We start from the raw sequence: 21,470 nt of genomic DNA on the forward strand, positions 1-21,470 counted from the left end.
TTCCAGTCATCCCTTCAGGAACTGGATGGACAGAGCCCCTGCCATGCTCTGGATGCTGCACGGACCCGTCTCATAGGGCTCATCCAAGCTATTGCACCCAACAGCCCCCAAACCCACAGCAAGAGCAGCCATGCTGGGCACTGAGCACTGCAGCAGGATTGCACCAGGCAAGCCAAGCACCCAGCCCAGGGCTGATGGAGGTGGACGTGGACACGGGGCACAGGTTGCTTTTGTTCTCAACCACCCCTCTTCACACAAAGCACCTGGTGAGCACCTTCCTCACCTTCTGAGCCCCATCCAGAGCTGAGCTCAGGAGCTGGTGGTGCTGAGGATCATCTGAGCACAGAGCAATTGGGGTCAGGAGGGGGCATCAGCCCACAGCCAGCACGGGAGGGTGCTCAAGGTGGTTTCTTTGGGTGCCACCAACCCGTAGCTGTGCCGAATGCTGCTCCGTTGGGAGGTAGAAACTGGGAGAAGTCTCCTTTTGCAGCGTCTCCCCCAAAAGACACCAAGGAAATCAGATCTTGTCCTGTCGTGTTCAGATTCATAAAGCAACAGTTGGAAGCCCCCAGCTATGGGCTGAGATCAGGCAATTGAGACCATTAAAAACTACCTCTGAAATCCTCAGACGCTGAAGCCTGATAGGGCCATAGGAAGAGAAATGTTCACTTTTAATATACAATGAGTGGAAACCCGTTTAGATTGTTATTATTATTTTAGGAGGGAAATAAGCATATTCCAATCCAGTCAAGAGTGAAATTGAGTTTAGCAACAAAGCAATTCCTATTAGTGGAGACCCAGGGAAAAAAATATATGGATGAATAGAAAACTCATAGAGAAATGTGTCAGACAATGGTGGAATTAGGGATTAAACGTGACTTTGCTTTACTGCTGATAATATAAGCACATAATGATCGACCTCGTCACTAATGTGCTGCCTTCCCACATAAACACTGTAAAATCACAGAGGCAGAAATGATTGGGATTTAATTCTATCCCACTGGGAAGGGAAAGGAAGAGAAAGGGAAAGGGGAAGGGTGCTGTGCTGATCCCATTAGGGCTGGTCCACCTCTTAGAGTGTGCTTGGAGCAAGATCCCAGCCTTCTCCTCCACAGCAGGATGCTTTAGTCTGGGCTGACGATGGGGTGGCTCCACCCCCGATGAACATCGGGGCTGCCCTGCACTGAAGGCTGTGTTAGCTTTGCTCTGCTGTGTGGTTTGATTCCAGGGTGGCTCCTGCCCCTTCATCCCACTGGAGACAATGGAAAAGGGAGAAAAGTGTTTCCGCCTCCTCCATCCTCGATGCCCCAGGATGGGTCTGCTCCCCATGCACGCTATGCCCCCCATGCACGCTATGCATTCTCCTTCGCCTCCCTCTGTTCTTTCCCTTCTTACTCTTCTTCACCTTCACTCCCTGCTCATGTTTTTGGGGACAGGCAGCATCCACCTCACGTGTTCCCCCACCACCACTGAGCTGTGAGTGACCTCGAGGGTGCGCATCCCAAGGCGCACAGCATCACCTACAGGACACCAAGGTGTCATTGCTTCTCGTTTTGAATCATCTCCATTGCCAAGGGTCTATGTGATTGGGTTAAAAACTGAAAGTTTGAACAGTCTGAAGTATCAAATCTTTAAGCAATTACACCATCCCAAATCTTTACTGGCTTCAAAGACCAACTTCTCATCTCCAACGAGGCAGCTCCACCTGTTCCTCCTCAGCGGGGTTCACAATTTGAATGTGGAGACAATGGAATATTGATCATGCAATGGAATGGATTTTTTTGCACTCTTTTCTTTCCTTTTTCTTTCTATTGTTCTTTTACAAACCAGTGAAGAAGCAGCGCTGCGGGAGCTGGTGCTGGGGTCACCAAGTGCTCTGTCACAGAGGCTGAGGAATGCAATGTCAAGCAAGTCCTGTTCCCTTTGAAGTCAGGCTGGCAGTTCCTGTGGACCTTAGTGAGAGGAGGTGGACAGAGGCCATCAGGGGGAGAAGCAGTTGAGTAAAAGAGCACTAAAGCCACAGAGCAATTCCCTAAAATACTGCTGATCCATCAGCTAAGAGGGTCTGTGAAGGATCTCAACGCTTAGTTTGATACCAACCCTCCATCCTGACCCCACAGAGGCTGGGGCACGCTGAAGCTACCCCAGTAAGACCCCAGAACAGTGGGAGAGCTGTGACACAGCACACAGTGGGCTGTCCTTGTGGCTGGGTCCAGCCATGGATTAGGCACCCAGACACATCCATTAGAGATGAGACCTCAGCCAGGCTCAGACTCAACCAGGCTCAGGTGCTTGTCCCCATTCCAGAGGGATTCCCCTTGCTTCAGGCTCAGAATCCCCCCAGCACAGTGGGCATCCAGAAAGGGGCACCATGAGGAACACGCAGCAGGATTTGTGTGGCCCAGAGGAGCCTGGCAGGGCTGGAAAGCTGACCAAGAGCAGTCATTCCTCAGGGTATGGTGGTTTGGGCTTTTTCCCCTTACACTTCCTTACACATGAGGTATGTGCTGCTGGCACATTCCCCACATCTTCCTACATTTCCCCATGTCAAAGCTGTCTCAAAGCCTGTCTCTTCTGCATTCCCAAAACCAAGAGGAGTGAATCAGAACCAGCAAATCGAGGAGCAACGGGGCTGTGCTTGGCATCCGTGAGGACTGATACATCTCCTCCAGCACCAGTAAATAACCAGACATTGCTTCTTGCCCGGAGGAGGGAGCATCCCCCTCCAAACACCTGCAATAAGGCACTTGCAATTACTGCTTTGTCTCCTGGAAACTAGTAAATAATTCAAACAAAACCCTCGCTTTATTTTTTTCCTTTCCTTTTGTTTTTCATTTTAATTAATCCACATAGAATTTTGTCCTCCAAACACAATCACAGCAGCACAGGAACAGCAGGTAGAGAATCTCATTACCCAGCTTAGCAGCCAGCTCCTGGAGCCATTATTAATAGAGACTTCACTGCATGAGGAATTAATAAAACCCAATGGCGAGGGGGAAGGGAAATGTTCCTTCTGGAGTGCATCACCCTCTCCACCTCATCCCTGGAATGTCTGATGGTTTGAGGTACCAGCGGGTGCTCTAGGGACAGCAGCATCCTGCCTCCTGCAGCACTCAGCAGCTTGGCAAGTGCCGCCCTCCCCTGTCAGTGTGAGTGGTGAAGGAGGAACCTGGGTGGGATACAGGCTGGGGCAGAGGGGCAACCGTGATCCAAGGTTGGACTGTGCAGTCCTGCCAGCTCCAGTATGTTTTCACAGTGCTATGTTAATCCTTCCTTTCTCTCTCATTACATCAGTAGCAGCGAGTCTTCAGCACATCCTCAGAGCATCCTCAGTATCCTCAAGGCATCCTCAGAGCACTGCCTCAGCACCAGTAACTGCTCTTGCCTGGGGATGATATTAACAGAGGGTCAAACACCCAAGCTTCTCCCACATATCTATGCTGGGGGGAGAGAGCAGGATCCTGTCCCCTAGCCATGGGGGTAGACCCCATGCCCAGCTGCTTTTGGGAGTTTGGATCCTGCCCTGATGCTCATGTCCATGAGCCTCCTGTGCTCGTGGCTCTCCTGCAAATGAGCACCCAGCTGTCCGGCCGTCTATCCATCCATCCATCCGTCCATCCCTGGGTGCTGAGTCCACTTTCTGGGTGACCCCACGAGGGTGTTTCTGTAAGGGCCCAGAACACACCTCCTCCTTGGAGCACCCACTGTACTGATGGGTATTTTCCCTGACGCAAGGCAGTCCTGATGGTGGAACGCCGAACATGGGCATGCACACAAGGGACACCCTTTTCCCAATGGATACTGCATGCGCAACGATATGCCAGGAATACCTGGAGCCACTTACACGGAGGCAAGGCAAGGCCATGGCTGGCAGCACATACTTGTTCTGTGTTTTCTTTCCTATCTGGCTTCTTTTCTCCTTGCCCCTCAGCCCTAAGGAGCAGGGTGATGGGTGTGCAGGCTGCTGTGCTGTGAGGTGGGGAGGTGTGATTCACTTAGGCTTGATCACTCCTCTGCCTTCATCAGCTGCATTTACACAAACAGCACTACATCAATAAGCAGCTCTAATTAGAGGTGTTAATAGCGCTGGGAGCCGGGGGGAGGCAGGAGGGAGAGCAGTTTGCAGCCTTAAGGAGGAGCTGGAAGACCTGGGATGCTCAGGACCTTCCCTTGGTGCTGCAGGAGGTGGAGCACAGCCAGCGGGAGGGACAATCAAGCTTCAGGAGCCCACATGAAATTGCCAGGGAAATATCCCCCGTGCTGATTAGCTTGAATAATTTATGCAGATGTTATCATGCATTCATGGCTGGTGGAAGTCTTGCAAAGCTCTTATCATATTCACAACCATTTGCTCCCTTCCAGAAGTCTCCATCAGTGGAGGGTGCAGAGACAAAGCCCATGTGCAGGTTACACCTCAGAGACCTCAGCTCCCCATGGCAGTGGGGACAAGGCACTGAGCAGCATCAGGGAAGCCACATTGCCAGAGCACCAGCACAGGCTGTGCTTTACCCTCCATCCCAGCATCCAGCCCCAGTACCTCCAGGGGCAGGCACTCTGGGGCTGATCCTGAAGGGCAAAGAGGCTCCATGGCCCCAAGGGTCAGTTCATGCAGTGCTACTGAGCAAGACAGACGGGAGCTGCTCCTGAGATACAGGCTGGGGTAGAGGGGTCCCTGACACCCATCACCTGGGGCTGGGCTCTGCAGTCCTGCCAGCTCCAGTCCCTGTCTGTCTCCCTGGGAATTGAAGCCAGTGCTGAGATGGGAGGCAGGAAGGGGCATGGCTTCCCTTTAGGAAAGATGAGTGGACACACTGCACAGCAATTCCTTCCAGCAAGGGGGATGGATGAAAGGCCATGGCTCCTTTGCTGCCTGCCTTGAGGCGTGGTGGGCAAGACACTGCTCAGAGCCCCGGAGGCTGTGCAGGGCCATAAGCCATCCCTACATGTCCCCGTTGATCCACACCTCCCTCTGCTTTAGGGTCAGGAAGACTTGGTGCCTTCACTCAGGGCCATGCAGGGGTGTGACAGTCACTGCAGGAGAAGCAAAGAACTTTGTGGGGAGCGATGAGGGAGCAGGAGAAGGGGAAGGTTGTGGGGGGGGTAGGGGAGAAAGATGGGAATAAGGGGAAAACCTGAGGAACCCAAGGAGAAGTGATCAGACCGTGCTGGAGGAGGCTGTGTCTGCAGGGAAGCCTGCTGGTACCCAGCAGAGCAGAAAGCCAATGCCATTAAAGCAAAGACACCAGGTATGTTAATTCCCCGCAGCTCCTGCTCCCCGGAGGACAGCAACAGTGTCCGAAACGCAAGCAGAAATTAAACCAGAGGCATCTCAGTTGGGTTGTTCAGCCTGTAAAAGGCCTGGGGAGCCGAGCAGAGAGGGGTAGAAAGGAGCAGCACATGTCCCTAGGCAGCTCTTGTGCCACCCATCCCTGGGAGATGCCAGCAGCGTTGCCTCCCCAGCAGCACGCTCTGTGCTGTTATTGCCTCCCTTCAAGGACACCCCAGGAATCCTGCTCCAGCCAGGCTGCCTCTGCCTGCAGCAGCCTCCATCCATCCCTTGCAATTAGAAAACCCTTCCAAGAAGGGGCCAGAAAGCTCAGCTCCTGCGAGGCAGAGCAGGGGATGCAAGCAGCCTCTGTCATGCCTGGGGCTGCTGCTTAGAGCCTCATTTATCATCCACCAGCACGACGGGCATGCCCAGCCTCCCTGCCCCAGCAGGGGACCAGCACCACCCCGTCACCAGATGGGGTTAATGAAGGCTGGCCTCTGCCAACAGCATCTCAGAGCCTGGGGAAGGAGCACACTGCCTATCTGAAAGCAAACAGGAGCCTGGGGACTCACCCAGAGCTGAGCTTCCTCTGGAAGCTCACATCAAGCCTGGTTACAGGACTGGTGATTTATTAGGAGAGCTACTCCTTGCAGCTGCAAGCCATAAGGCTGTAGTAAAGGCATCTGCTTCACCAGGGAGCGGTGGTGAACAACACGGGGTGATTTAGCATAGAATCACAGCATAGCTTGGAGGGGACCTTAAAGCTCATCCAGTTCCAACCCCTGCCACAGGCAGGGACACCTTCCACTGGAGCAGCTTGCTCCAAGCCCCTGTGTCCAACCTGGCCTTGAACACTGCCAGGGATGGGGCAGCCACAGCTTCTCTGGGCACCCTGTGCCAGCGCCTCAGCACCCTCACAGGGAAGAGCTTCTGCCTAAGAGCTCATCTCAGTCTCCCCACTGGCAGGTTAAAGCCATTCCCCTTGGCCTGTCCCTACAGGCCCTAAGCTGGTTTAGAACCAGGTTTACAGCATGGAGGTACCCTTGAAGAGCTGTCGCAGTGCTTAGGGATGGGGACACCCCCATCTCCCTGCAGCACAATGCAAAGTGGGCTACAAGCCTTGCTGCTGGCAAGCTGAGAGACAAGAGGCAGGAAGGCCACAGCTCAGCTCTACACCTACACATGAGCCCTTTCCTATTTAATCTTTTCTAGGAAAAAGGCTTCTCCCATTTTGTCTGGAGCAGCCAATGGAAGCCAAAGAACTGCACTTGGCTGTGAGGGGAAAAAAAACCTCCAGGGCTATTAAAAATGATGAAAGCCACCTTGACAGTGTCCTTTAATGTAATTAAAAACCTATTGAAAGGCATGCCAAATGTTTACTAATTAAATGGGTGCTTCATTCTGGAGCCATAATGGAAGAAGTAATTGTGGCGCTTTTAGCAAATCCCAGGTTTTTAAAGGAATAATTACTTCATAGAGAATGAGGGACTGAATTCAACCGTTCTTTACCTGCTGTTATTTCTTGCTCTTTTGCTCATTTTATGCAGCAAGTTGAATCCTGAAACCAACTTGGACAGGTTTTGTTCTGAATAATTGATGTTTCAAAGGATATAGGAAGAGAGAAAGAAGGAAGTGTTGGCAGGTCCCCAGAGCTTCATATGTGGCTGTTGGGGATCACAATGTGGTTGGAACAGACTGAAACATGCCCACACGGCTCTATTCCTGCTGACAGATCTCCAGCAAATCAGCCCACCACTGCTCCATTGGTACCACCAAGACAAACGAGGGGCATCAACGGAGGCAAAGCCTCCATAGAGCTGGCACAAAGGGGGGTCAGTGCTGTGAGCAAGGTCACTGTGCTGTTCGTGCAGTCAGACACAGACGATGCTGATCACCTGAGGAGAGAGGTGGGGGCATTTCCATCCATGGAGACATCCAGAAGCCACCTGGACCTCGTCCTGGGTAACCTGCTGTGGGTGGCCCTGCCTGAGCAGGGGGGTGATGACCTCCAGAGGCCCTTTTCAGCCTCGGGCAGGCTGGGATTCTGTGATGATGGGTGCTGGAGAGGGACTTTGCATCAGGGACAAGGGGTGATGGGTTCAAACTGAAACAGAGCAAGTTCAGGTTAGATCTAATGAAGCTCTTCCCTGTGAGGGTGCTGAGGCGCTGGCACAGGGTGCCCAGAGGAGCTGTGGCTGCCCCATCCCTGGCAGTGTTCAAGGCCAGGTTGGACACAGGGGCTTGGAGCAAGCTGCTCCAGTGGAAGGTGTCCCTGCCCGTGGCAGGGGTTGGAACTGGATGAGCTTTAAGGTCCCTTTCAACACAAACTATGACTCTATGATGAACCCAAGAAGCAGGAGAGCAGGAAAGAAGGTCTTCTAGTAAAGGCAACGCTGCACACCACAGCCCTACCTGCAGATCCCAGCTCTGTGCTCAGATGCCATTGACAAGTCAGGGGACATCTTTGTGCCTTACCTGCAAAACAGGGTCCTCAGCTCAGACCAGGGATTCCTCTGAGGCAGGACTCTGCTCGGTGAGCATCCACAGAGCTGACGTGCTGGAGCCGCACACCTCAGCGCGCTGGTGCTCCCATCCAAACAGGTCTGAGCTCGGACACGGAGGGAGCACAAAAGGAAACCAAGTGCTCCCCCCCACGTCATCAATAAATACCCATCACAAGAGTTCTGCTCCTGCAGGCATTCCAAAAGCAATCCTGCCAAAGAAAGGGATCTTATTTCCACCCTGGAGCAGACAGCAGTAAACTGCACAAGCCTCTAAACCACCCAGTGCTGGGTTCTTAACCAAGGTGCATGTGGTCACTTCAGCCCATCAGCTCTACCTGGCTCTCCTAGAGGAAGCTTTGAACACAAGCTCACTAATCTAAGATGCCACCAGGCTGAGCCTAGAGAGAGGCAGCGAAGGCACAGCAGTGACCAAGCATCTGTGCAGGCAGGCAGGGGATGCTGGCTCCCAGTTGCTGGTTGCAGGGGCCTTTGATAGCAGATGGAGTCTGATTGCTTTTGCTGATGATGGATTAGGAGGCTTATCTCTGATCTCGTCTCTCCCCCTGTTAGCTGGGCTCTCGAGGGGCTCTGCAGGGAGGTGTTACACAAGATTTATTAACAAGATGAACTGCAATGCCAGGCAAAGCCACTTCTGCAAAGTGCACTTTCCCTCTCAGGCTTAAACCCACCCTGTGTGAACACACTCTGCATCTTTGCTCCTCAGGGAACTCGAGCAGGTCTGCTCCTTCCCTCTCAGTGGGCTGGCAGCGCTTCACCAGTGCAACAGGAAGCTGCTGCAGTCCTTGTCCCGCCATCTAACCACTTCCAAAATGTCCTTATTTGACAACAACAGCAAACGTAAGTACCTTAAAAGTTAGGCACCCAGGGCAGAAGAAACTGTAGGCAGAAACAGCTTGTCCCTAGTGTCCCCAGCACTGTCACAGCCTTTCCCTAGGGAAAAGGGAAAGGCTGTGATATCCCTTGTCTTGAATCACAGAATCCCAGCCTGGTTTGGGTTGGAAGGGACCTTAAAGCTCATCCAGTTCCAACCCCTGCCACGGGCAGGGACACCTTCCACTGGAGCAGCTTGCTCCAAGCCCCTGTGTCCAACCTGGCCTTGAACACTGCCAGGGATGGGGCAGCCACAGCTTCTCTGGGCACCCTGTGCCAGCGCCTCAGCACCCTCACAGGGAAGAGCTTCTGCCCAAGAGCTCATCTCAGTCTCCCCTCGGGCAGGTTAAAGCCATTCCCCTTGGCCTGTCCCTACAGGCCCTTGTCCCAAGCCCCTCTCCAGGTTTCCTGCAGCCCCTTTAGGCACTGGAGCTGCTCTCAGGTCTCCCCTTCAGGAGCCTTCTCTTCTCCAGGCTGCCCCAGCCCAGCTCTCTCAGCCTGGCTCCAGAGCAGAGCTGCTCCAGCCCTCGCAGCATCTCTTGGCTACTCTTGCAACAAGGCGCCAGAGCCCGGCTTTTCCTGGGGCTGGGGAACAGGCAGCACCTCCCAAGCCATCCTGGAGAGGTAAAGGACTGGTTTTAACACCCGCAGGCTCTGACTGGCTTCCAGCCCCCGGGCTCAGCTTCGGCAGGAAAGGAAGGTGCTGCCCTTATGGAGCCACCAAAACCAACAGAGCGCTTCCAGCAGCACCGCCTGCTCCAGCTGCCCCTCCAGCAATGGGGAAGTGGCAGATACACAGACCACTCCTGGGCACACGGCAGCTCAGTTGGGCTGCCTGAAGGCAGGCACCACATCTGGAAACCCTCTCTGTACCCCAAAGCCCTTCCTGCCCCACAGTGTGTCTGACCACAGCCATGAAGCAGGACTATTCCTGCAGGGATAAGCAAGCTACTGAAGCTACATGTTCCTGGCCAACAAGTCTGAATAATTCATTTTCAACTGCTTTTCCTTGAACCTGATCCACCCAGCACGCCTTATGCTGCCCCAAAAGTGGGCTATTTTAGCAATGGCCCCATCCTGCAGGTGGGGAAGCCAAGACTTGCTCTAAGGCATCTGTGTAAGGTCAGCAAAGGAGCCAGGATTAGAAATTCAGAGCTCAGCTCACCAGTCTGCCTCATTTGTACCACACGTGGACATGGCACGAGGTGACACTGCTGAGCCACAGCTAGCTATAAAGCAGTAGCTACAGGGGAAGGAAGGAGCAAGGAACAAAGAGATAAAGTGATGAGTGAAGCAGACAAGCAGCAAGGAAAGTAAAGGAGGGGGAGGAAAGCAGGGAGGTAACTCACACATTCATCACCCTAACTCCTTCAGGGGAGTTTTAGCTTGCTCTCTCCAGGCACAAGCCTTTGCTGCTGTGTGCTGCTGGAGGCAGCGCTGCCCTGTGCGCTGCTGTCACCCGCAGAGCAGTGCAGCCACGCAGGACCCGTGCTGCAGCCAGAGCAGGGTCTGGCCTCAGGCTGGGCTGGGCATTGCGGAGAGTCTTTGGCTCTGGGGAGAAACAAGCAGGTCAGACCCAGCCCTGCCCTTTCGCCCAGACTTCTGGATCTCCAGGACCACCTCCGGGAGCAGCGGCAGGAAGGAGCAGGTAGCACTGGCCATGCATCTGCTCCACTAACTGCAGCCACCCCTGTGCTGCATCTTGGCCAGTGCCCTTCACTCCCTGGCATAGCAAACACAACATGGGAAAACAAAGCAGGCACTGCACTTGGATGGATTCTGGTTTTCCTTTGCCAGAACTTCTAATCACTGTGGTTTCTCCTGGCTTTTGGAGTTTGCTGCTGATGTGCAAACCCTTGGCTAGTAAGAACAGAACTCACTTGGCCCACTGTCCTGGGTTCAGTAGCAGTAGTCAGTTTTTCTCCTTCTTAGTAGCTTTTGCAGCACTGTGTTTTTGACTTTCGGCCTGGGAATGGAGCTGATAACAGTGATGTTTAGACTGACCAAGGACTTTGTAAGTCTCATGCTCTGCCAGGGAGGAGGAGAAGCCGGGAGGAAGCAGGGACAGAACACCTGACCCAAACTAGCCAAAGAGGTATTCCATACCACAGCACGTCATGCCCAGGAGGTAGAACTGAGAGTTCCCAGAAGGGCTGGATCATGGCAGGGTGGGGGTGAGGTACCGGTTGGTGAGCGGTTGTATTCTCTTGCTTGTTATTTCCTTTATCATTATTACTATTAGTGGTAGCAGTAGTGATTTGTGTTACACCTTAGTTATTAAACTGTTCTTATCTCAACCCGTGGGAGCTGCATTCTTTTGATTCTCCTCCCCGTCCCTCCAGGAGCGGAGGGAAGAAAGGTGGGGGGGGAAGTGGACTTCGTGGTTCTGATTTACGGCCTGGGCTTAAACCACGACACCCACAGAGTCCACAAACACCTCCAAGTGATGCAAAGCTGAAGCACGCATCCGTTTTCCTCAACAAAACCACCCACTGACCCACAGCACCACCCTGAACGGGATGTGCTGTTTCATACAGAGACCTTGGGGCAGCTCCCAGTGTATAAAGGAGCTACAAGAAACCTGGATTTCCAATCCAAACCAGCCTGTGACTCTATGGTTCGTATTGCAACAGCATTTGGAAAGCCAGGGCCCAGGCTGTACGGACACTGCTCCAAAGAATCAGCAATTCAACTGCCATTTATTCAGCTTTCTGGTCCTCCCGCACAGCAGCAGCCACCCCAAGAGAAGGGTTTCACAGTTAACCCCAGAGGCAGCAGTCAGGATTCAGCCAGAACCCAAATTCCTATGAAAGGATGCAATAAGTGAGCACAGGGGCACGAGAACCGGAGTCTCCTTTAAACAATATGCAGGCTGATGCATGTTTTATTTGATGCTTCACTACAAGTTAAATTAATAGGCTTTTTCTGAACCAGGAGCCACAGCACACACTGTGACTGCACCTGGGAGCCTGGCAGCACCTCAGAACCAATGTGCAGGAGGAGCTGTTGAGGTTAACCAAACAGCAGCTCAGATCAGAGTGGTTGTGCTGCAGCCTGCTTGCTCTCTAAGAATTCACTCTTTATCTTGTCACCTCATCTCCCTGGGGACTGGTGTTGGAGGCTCTGGTCCCCAAATGCCATTGCAAAGCCCAAGCAAAAGTAACCGCAGGGATACAGACCAGCAAGCCCCGGTCTCCATCCATCACCACATGGGGTATTTGCAGTGAATGAGGCCACAGGCAGAGCAGAAGCATGACAAGTGAGCAGCTCAGAGTGCACAGAAGGTATTCCCATGCGTGCCTTCAGACCCAGGGATGAAAAATGTCAAGCCACAATTCATCTCAGCTGGCCAAGGGCTGCCTTTGCAGCCGGGATCCAAGCACAGACACCACTTAGCTTGGCCAATTTCCTGTGCTGATGCTTCACCCAAGACCCTGGCGGGAGAGAATCGTTAATTACAGAGGCTGGAATTGCTTCTCTGCTGGATAAGGGGGAAGCCAAACGCAGGTCAGAGCTGTACGTGCCCAACAGAGCAATAACCTGCCAGTGAGTGCTGGTACAGACCAGCCCTGGCAGGGGATGACACAAGTGCTGTGTGCTCAGCTCACCCCAGCCACAGGCTGCCCCTGTGACAGGTCCAGCTCAGTGCACGGAATGATGATGCCTTGGGGAGGAGAGATGCTGCCACATTCAGGACTGCTGTAGCCAGGTAGAAGAGGCTTCCTCAACTCCCCCAGGGCGCTTTGCCTGCTTCTTTCCACCCACTTTGCATCTGCAGGCGCTTCACAAAGGAGGTCAGCAGTTCCAAAGGCACCGTGCCCCATGGTCAGCAGCAGCCACAGGGACAGGACCGATTCTCAGGGCATGGCTGTGACATCCCCATCACAAAGCAGGACAGGAAGGTGGGATCACACCTCCTGCACCCAAGCCCCAGCATGGACCATGTCAGTCACTGCTCCGAGGCTGTGCAGTCACGCTGGGAGGGGGAAGGTGCTCTCGAGGTCACACACAGCCCCCAGCCAGGCTGCAGATGAGTCACTGAAATGCAGAAATATCACAAAGTGCCTCCCATTCCACACAATATCCTCAGAGGATAACAGTTGGTGGCTCTTACCTTCCTGAACCAACAGGATGAGGCTGCCACCCCACAAAGAGCAGGGGAGGTTTCCAGGATGAACCTCATCCCCAAATGCAGACCAGCATCCTGTCCACCAGCTCCCTAACAGCTGGCCATGAATTCCCCACCAACTCTTCAACATGTCCCTATCCCTTCCTGTGCTCTTCTTATGCTCCCCCTCTCCAAACCTCCCTCCTCCACAGCTCAGAGGATTTGCTCCAAAACCCAGTCCCTCCCCATGGGAAGGAGGTCAGCCTCACACCTCTCCCCATTCCTCCCTCCATTTCCCACCTGAGCTGATCTCAGATGCAGCTGCCACAGCCATTACAGCAGGGACTGTAGCTCCTCTTAGCTGGAGCGAGGAGTTACCTTTACACTTGTGTGCTGATCCAACTAAACTGGCCAGTTTGCTCATTGCAGGAGGCCCAGCTGCTCTCCCACCCCATCAGTAATTCCTGTTTCATGCCCTGTCATAACAGAATGGGGCTGCTCACATTTAGTGCCTCAAAGCAAACACCATCACTTTCATTCCTTTCCTTTTGCTACAGAAGCCTCGGTTATAAAGCTAAACCTACATCTTCCATCTGTGCTGTACAGCACGAAGCACCTTAGAATTAATGCAGGACAATCAGAATTACTGACACAGAGGTAAATGCAGAAAGACCATCAGAAGAGCGTATATTTGATCCTACATCCTGAACCACCGAGCACTATGTTCTGACTGCTTCAGCAGAGCGCAAGAAACACTTCACGAACACACAGGTCAACACACACTCACTCAAGGCTCATCCTGGTTTCTAGTACTTAGAAACTGGCTTAAAGCTCCCAGCATGAGGTCTAAGAATGCCTCTGCTATGTCTGTGGTCATTAGTTAGGACAACTGGATCCATCAGGGGTTTACAGGCTGGAAGGAGGAGCCACAGAGATGCTGCGAGGGCTGGAGCAGCTCTGCTCTGGAGCCAGGCTGAGAGAGCTGGGCTGGGGCAGCCTGGAGAAGAGAAGGCTCCTGAAGAGGAGACCTGAGAGCAGCTCCAGTGCCTAAAGGGGCTGCAGGAAACCTGGAGAGGGGCTTGGGACAAGGGCCTGTAGGGACAGGCCAAGGGGAATGGCTTTAACCTGCCAGAGGGGAGACTGAGATGAGCTCTTAGGCAGAAGCTCTTCCCTGTGAGGGTGCTGAGGCGCTGGCACAGGGTGCCCAGAGAAGCTGTGGCTGCCCCATCCCTGGCAGTGTTCAAGGCCAGGTTGGACACAGGGGCTTGGAGCAAGCTGCTCCAGTGGAAGGGGTCCCTGCCCGTGGCAGGGGTTGGAACTGGATGAGCTCTAAGGTCCCTTCCAATACAAACCAGTCTATGAAGAGCTGCAATTACAACAGTTAACATTATGCACAGCCTACCACCTCTTGATCCCCACAACCTTCTGTCTAAGCCACAGCTCTGCAGAAAGAATCGCTACACATGGAAAGGGGAGAAAGAAGTAAAGAAAAAGAAAGATAGAAAATTATGCTGGCTCCCAGCTCAAGTCTTTCACTTTTTAAGATGCATTTGGATGATCTGCAGGCTGTAACCTGCTGGAGTTACAAGGGAGCTGCTTGTCAAAGCTGACCTGAGCTGGATTTAATTGAAAGGCAGTTGCTGGCAGCTGGAGTGAGATCCAAAAGGGCACCTTGTGGATGCTCTGCACAGGGCAGCCAGGCCAGGAGCCACACGAGCTCCCTCTGCAGCTACACTGAGAAGGGCCAGAGCGTGGGTTTGGAAAGTGGATTCTTCAGGCTTGGGCTGGAGAGCCCTGGGCTGCTTCCCTACGCTCCTGCCTGTTCCATCGCATCCATCCTGTTTGCCTTGTGCCAGCATGAGCCTAATGCAGAGCACATCAGAGGGCAGTGCTCTGTGTGCATACAGACCCTGCACTGAGAGCACCATGTCAAAGCAGCAAGAGTCACAGGTCTGTCCCACAGCACCTGGACACACAAGACCATTTCAAGGCATTTGTCTGCAGAGGTTTTCCTCTGCCAACCATCAAGCAGATACAGTGCACTTTCCGCTGCTACCCTGAACCACACAGCTTCTTCCACTCAGGACAAATGCCTACCCTTTTCTTTCCAGCTGCTTCTCATCAGCCATCACACCAGCAACACAAGGGTGAGAGCCAGGCATGGACAAGCCAGTGCCTCCCCCAGGCTCTGCTGCTGCAGGTCCTCAAATGGCTTCACAAACCAGTGAGTCCCTCCAGCACTCACAACTCACTTCTCTTTATCCTCCCATACAGATGTTCCCATCCCCCCCACCCCAGCTCAGACAGGAAGGCTCATGTTGAGCTATTGGACAGTGGTTTACATCCTGGGAATGGGGGGAACTGCTGTTCACAGCTACCAGCAGCTCCCAGGACGGCAGTGCTGTGTGGAGATTTGCAAACTGGATTAGCTGGGAGCACCCAGCTGCTAATGCCAGCTGCAGTGCTGAGGATGCCTGTTGCCTTGGGCAGATCACATCAGAGCTCTCCTGGTTTGCATTATTTACCTCCCATGAAGTTTCCCTGGGGAGTGACTTAGTAGTAGAAGGAAAACAAATCCAGCATTGCGCAGCAGTGCTTCGCAGGAGGAAATATTGAGCAGTATCCACGTCTAAGTATTATCGATATCCTAAGCCTTTAATTCCACCAGAGACAAAGTGAGTTCATTCCACAGCTTCACGCAGTGACCCTGGAACATTACCATTCTTGTTAAGTATAGCCTCTCGTGAAAATACTGACCATCAAACTGCACTGCTTCGAGCTTAGCAGGCTATTGTCACTCCTTTCCTCTGCAGCCTGAGCACCCTCCACCTTAAGATTTGCCACTATCCGACAATAAATTGAATTTTTAATGGTGCGACATGACCCTTAATTCCCCTCACAATAAAGTGACATGTGTACACACACACACAGAGGGTAAAGCCAAGCCACACCATGGCATGCTTCGAGGCAAAGAGCCAGTGAAAGCAGGCACACAGAGCTCCTCCTGTGCCCTGCACAAGCCTGGCTCCCAGCTCCGCATGTACAAGCAGAACCTGAACTTTGCTGGTTCTTCATTAGCACTGCTAATCCACACCTCATCATTCCAGAACTCTCAGTTGCCTCAATATGAAAAGTAATCCTCTTCTTTTCCTCCTGCATGTTTAAGCACTCACCTCTGCTGCTCACCCAGCTCGTTACCAGCCTCACCTGGCCACTTGTAGCTACAGCCTTTGGCTCGCTCACAAACTGGAATCTTTTGCTTTGATCCTGCAGTGAATCCACACCCCAGTGCTGGAAAGCAGAATGAGACCCATATATATTTAATTTCCCCCTCTCCCCAGAGTTCAAACTGGAATGTGTAAAACTGCCCAAGCAGAACCTGCTTATGCCCAGGAAACCATTCTCCAGCCCAGCCATGAATCCAAGCAATATTGCACTTGGTGAAAAAAATAATGTTCATGGTGGGTAAAAACCAAGGTCTGAGTGCCCTTGTGACAACCCCAGGAATGCAGCCCTCACCCCAGAGCTCCATCCACAGCAGACCCACTGGGTGCTACCACTTCGTAGCTCAAACATGGACCAACAGCAAGGACCTGGGCTCAAAGATAAGTCCTGAGGGAAGCAGGGGGTTAGAGCCAGGTGGCCAGGCAGGAGCTTTGGAAATGGCCATGTGCAAAGGCGCTCATGGCTAACCCACAGGGGAACAGTCCCTGAGAACGCCTCAGGGCTGACAGTCACAGGCCCCTTCCACTGGAGTCTAACAGGCACTTTCCTTAACTAACAGCATTACACAGCATGCCTAGATCTCCCTCAGTACATCTGGGAAGCATGTCTGGAACATAAAGCTTCCAGTGTCACAGCATTTCAAGTCATCCTCCCCTCCCTATCCCTGGGACTGGTGGTGTATTTGTCTGCTGAATAACACCATAAATATTTTTACCAGCTTGGAAAACATAAATCCAATCACTTTCTGCATGAAATGAAATCCAGCGTGCATAATAGTCTTTCCTTCCCCAACAGTCATGTTTTATGTGTCAAATCACAGAGCATGGGCAAAGAGCTGCTCCATGCTGATGCCGCTGCACACCCGCAGGGGTGAGAAGCACTGTCCTCTGCCACTGACTGCAACAGGGCAGTGCTTCACTTCTCACCAACACATCTGAGAATCTGCAGAATTAAGCTTGTATGAAGTATAATCATTATAATTATCCATAAATGTCACTCAGACTTGTCTGTTATCGCTTCTCTATTTCGCTCTGCAGCGAGGTAAGGATGCCATGTGAATGCGAGTGCTGGAACACTCATTTTTCAGCCTCACTCACGCTGTATTTGCTCCAGGACTTCCAATTACAACAGAAATGCCTGTTGTACTGGTGAGTTTAACACTGCCTAGTGCCTACCTGCTGCGTGCCCTAACACAACAGCAGAAGAGCATCAGCCTTATGCCTATTCTGATAGCCTGATGCCTCTGAAGGCACAAACATTAGAGACATTCTCTTCTCAACAATATCAGTCTTAAGATGAGCTCTCAAACAGGAGAAGGAACCCATCTAGGACTGAAGCAGCCACTCCGATTTCCCTAAGACATTTCACTAGTCCACATCACGACTAGAATTTAAGTGGTTCCAAAGGGCAGCTTAGCACTAAACCAAACATTACCCTCTTCCTAAGCAGGTCTTCACAGGTGCCCACAAAGCACTTCTGAGATCCATCAAACTGGATCTCCCTTTTCCACAGCCCTTGACATGACTTTAAAACAATGACGAGCAATTCTGACAACTGAACAAGCATATTAACAAAAGCATTCTCTGCAATTCATTTTCATTTGCATGGCTGTGACCACGAAAAAATATACTGTAAAGAGTCAGGACACTCACCTGATATAAAAGTGTTTTCATTAGGATAATCATTAAGTCTGTTCTGATGCATGTGTTGAGAATGTCATCATTCCTTGTACAATTTGTTACAGAGTAATACTTCCTTCATTTTAATGCCCCAATAAATACTTCTGAACAGCCTTGTAACATTATCTGATATTGCCAAACCAAGCAGAAAAGGAAAAAAAATATCAGATACACAGAGGTTCTGAAACTTCAGTTCATTAGTATCCCTGGAACTCAGTCTCAAAATGCTTTTTGGAACTACCTAAGAAAATAGTTCACATAATTTTTATATGGCAGATGAACATCACAGGAGTTCATCATTAAAAGGGATCAATTTAAAAAGCAAATTGTGAGAGCTGCTACCTAGCTATAGAATCATAGAATGGTTTGTGTTGGAAAGGACCTTAAGATCATTCAGTTCCAGCCCTCTGCCACGGGCAGGGTCTCCAAGCCCCATTCAACCTGGCCTTGAACACTGCCAGGGATGGGGCAGCCACAGCTTCTCTGGGCAACCTGTGCCAGTGCCTCAGCACCTTCATAGGGAAGAATCTCTTCCTTATCTCCAACCTGAACTTCTCCTGTTTAAGTGTGAGCCCATCACCCCTTGTCCTGTTGCTTCATCCCTGATGAAGAGTCCCTCTCCAGCATCCTTGGAGCCCCTTGCAGACACTGGAAGCTGCTCTGAGGTCTCCACACAGCTTTTTTTCTCCAGGCTGACCCAGCCCCAATGTTCTCAGCCTGTTTCCATACAGGAGGTGCTCCAGCTCCTGATCATCCTCATGGCCTCCTCTGGACTTGCTCCAACAGCTCCATGTCCTTCTTAGGTCAAGGACACCAGAACTGCACACAGTGCTGCAAGCAGGGTCTCACATGAACAGCTTTAAAGGGTCAGGATCACCTCTGTGACCTGCTGGTCACACTCCTCTGGATGCAGCCCAGCACACAGGGGCCTTCTGGGCTCAAGCACACACTGAAGTCTGGTCACGGGGAGCATCTCACTAACCAACACCTCCAAGTCCTCCTTCTCAGGCTGCTCTGAATCACTTCTCTGCCCAACCCATAGCTGTGCCTGGGATTGCCCCAACCCGGGTGCAGGACCTTGCACTTGGCTATTACAATTAAATGGCATTGTTTTAAAAGCATTTAGAAGTTACTGATCACCACAAGACCCGAGAATCATTACACACACACCCCCCATACTGCAAGACAAAATTGTTCCTTCCGAACTTTAAAAGCTTTCTTCTCTAGTTGATATATAGGGGAAAACAGGTGCTTGGAGACCAACAGCAGTAATTCCCTATCTTAAAAAAAGCTCTTTATCCATTTTGGTACTTGGGAGAATGCACAAATGTGCAGCAACAAAAGAACTCTCATCAGTGGCAGCCTCCTATCAGTTATACCTTTTATGGTGCTTAGTATATAAAAACAGTTTGCTTCAAATTACAGGATAACAGGAGTGAGAGGCATTAGAATGCTGCTAGTCACATTAATCATACATATTGACTGAATACTGAATGCTTTTCCAGTTTGTCTGACAAATTGGAGTGGCTCTGGTAACCCCTCGCTCAAGTGTGTGTTCTGCCTCATTCTCTTTTCCATCATTCATTAAATCTCCTGTGAATACACAAGGGCTCTCTCTCCTGGCTGTCCACATGGATTTGATTGCTTGCCAAGTGTTCAGATGCCCTCTCATCCTCCCATTAACAACTTACTGATCTCACAGCAAAAGCCTGCAGTGAATTTAAAATTCCCTTTCTATATGCCTGTTAAATAATCCCTCTTTGTTGTTTGACTGTGCATGAAGAAGGCCGTGCTTCACGGGAGCTGCATGTTACATGCCCTTTGAGAGCAGAAGTGACAGCTGATGTCACAAGAAATACCATACTCCTTTCACCAAGCTTAACCTTGGGTACATGTACTTTGTTATGACATGTAGGAGGTACTGACGCATAACTGAGTTGATTTTTTACTCATCTTTAGAGATATTAATATCCTGATCTGTGCATAGATAAAGGTTGGAAAATTGTACCTTTCTAAAAATAGCTCAATGGAGTGTCTAAAAACAGTCTCTCATTGTTCCATAGCTGCTCTTGGTTGCATCTTGTTTGCTCACTAGACAGAAACATAACTGCAAGTACTACCATCATGTAGACAGATAAAAATCCAGGTGAGTTGCATTCACTGCCTGTATTACATCATCTGTAACGATTTAGGATCAAAACTTGGCTACTCTGCTAGTAACCTGGCTTTGGCATTTGGCAGCATAAGATTACAGTAGAGTCCTTCCAAAAATATCCTGAATGAAACAACTTAGGTCAAGTGTTTCAGGTCTTTTTAGACCATGCAGTAGATCAAACACTGCAGGATTATTCTTACAATTCACATTCTGAGCTGTTTGCACTTTAAAAAGTTACCATAGACAATGCTCCCATCACCAATTGTGATGAAAATTTCACTGAACTCAAAAGCACTGTTTGGGAGCCTGGGAGTGAAGCTGTGCCTTGTGGTCCTTCATGTAGCATTACCTTGAGAAAGGTTCAGCAGCAATCCCAAAACAGTAAAGCAGTTCATTTCTGAGATGCTGACCCAAGAGGCTCATTTCAACTATCAACACTTCAAAGCTCTCAGGATCACATCCTTAAGGTGGCTAAGGGCAACTACTTCAAATTCTTATCAAATCTTTTGCATCACACTACAACCTCATCTATTTTCTTAAAGAAAACAAAAAATACACAAAAAAATCTCCAAAACATTGATCTGATAAAATTTAAGCACATGAAATACATTAATAAACAAATGGGAAACAAGGAACTGGATGATACAGAATAAGAAGGCAACATTTCCCACAGAAATACTTCTGCATGTCTAATTGTTGGCAAAGTCAATGACAAATTGATTTCTCAGCTGCACAGACATTCTGTATACCATGTACCCTATAAAAATATCACTGTTCAATACAAGAATTCAAGTGTCTGCAGACCAGGATATAGGAAAAATAGTTAGGGAGGAAAAAAACCCCACTAATTCTGTAGTGCACGGTAGAGTGAAACGAAGCAATTACATTCTGAAAGGTACAACTCAAACCAGAGTTGTTCAATCCAGAGATCTCTGCATTCCCTTCCATTTCTAACACTGGATTTTTAAGACCATAAATACCAAACCCAGCTGATTTAAGCAAGAAAAGCCTTTCAAATGTGGCATTTTCTCTCATGTTCTATATTCAGTTAAACTGATGGTGATTTAGTAGCAGCTTCCTTCATCCCAACCTCTGCAACAACTTGACCTTTTCACCTTCTCACATAACTTCACAATAAAGGTGCCTGTGCTGTTCCTTACGTTGGACTAGGCACAGTACATGGATCAAATGCTGCTGTAGTCCGAGCCACGGGCAGCAAGAGCTGCTGCTGCTTTCCGCTCCACCAGAAAGAAGGTAACTGTTCCAAAGAAGCCCACAACCACCATGATGAGGAGCTGCCACTGCAGAAGGAAGTAGTTGCTGTAGAAATAGGCAACTGCTGCACAGATGGACTGAGAGGAAAAACACAGTGTGAAGAGATTATCAGTGGAGATATCCAGAATTACTGCACAAGAATCAAACTGATATATACAGTTTAATGTTCAACTCTCAGTAGCATGCTTCTGTAGAAGACATGCAATCATAAAACTTCATTATAGCTCAACATATGGCTTGATATGATATACAACAGATTTAGTTTTTACTTGTATTTAAACAGTGTTCACTGCAGAAAACTCAAGTGTTTGTAGCATCTCAAATGCACTTCTCTGCTATTTTAGAACAGTTTGTCTACAAACAA

The 21,470-nt window shown here is 50.5% G+C and overlaps 1 protein-coding gene across 10 annotated transcripts in view; it reads right to left on the minus strand.

Annotated features, from left to right (window-relative positions):
* Positions 1-1,663: 1,663 nt before the first annotated feature.
* Positions 1,664-21,470, minus strand: part of MFSD11 (major facilitator superfamily domain containing 11) — a 38,711-nt gene continuing 18,904 nt past the window's right edge. For 7 of the 10 annotated variants that reach the window (XM_080629425.1, XM_080629423.1, XM_080629421.1 and 4 more), the window contains one exon: positions 16,669-21,183. In XM_080629425.1, coding sequence (XP_080485551.1) covers positions 21,016-21,183 — 168 coding nt within the window. In that variant the 3' untranslated portion in view covers positions 16,669-21,015. Of the gene's footprint in view, positions 1,953-7,585; positions 7,983-16,668; positions 21,184-21,470 lie in introns of those variants that run through there. The other 3 variants (XM_080629426.1, XM_080629419.1, XM_080629418.1) reach the window with 3 other exon arrangements.

The sequence above is a fragment of the Psittacula echo genome, assembly GCF_963264785.1.
Source record: "Psittacula echo genome assembly, chromosome: 14".
Classification (NCBI taxonomy): Eukaryota; Metazoa; Chordata; class Aves; order Psittaciformes; family Psittacidae; genus Psittacula; species Psittacula echo.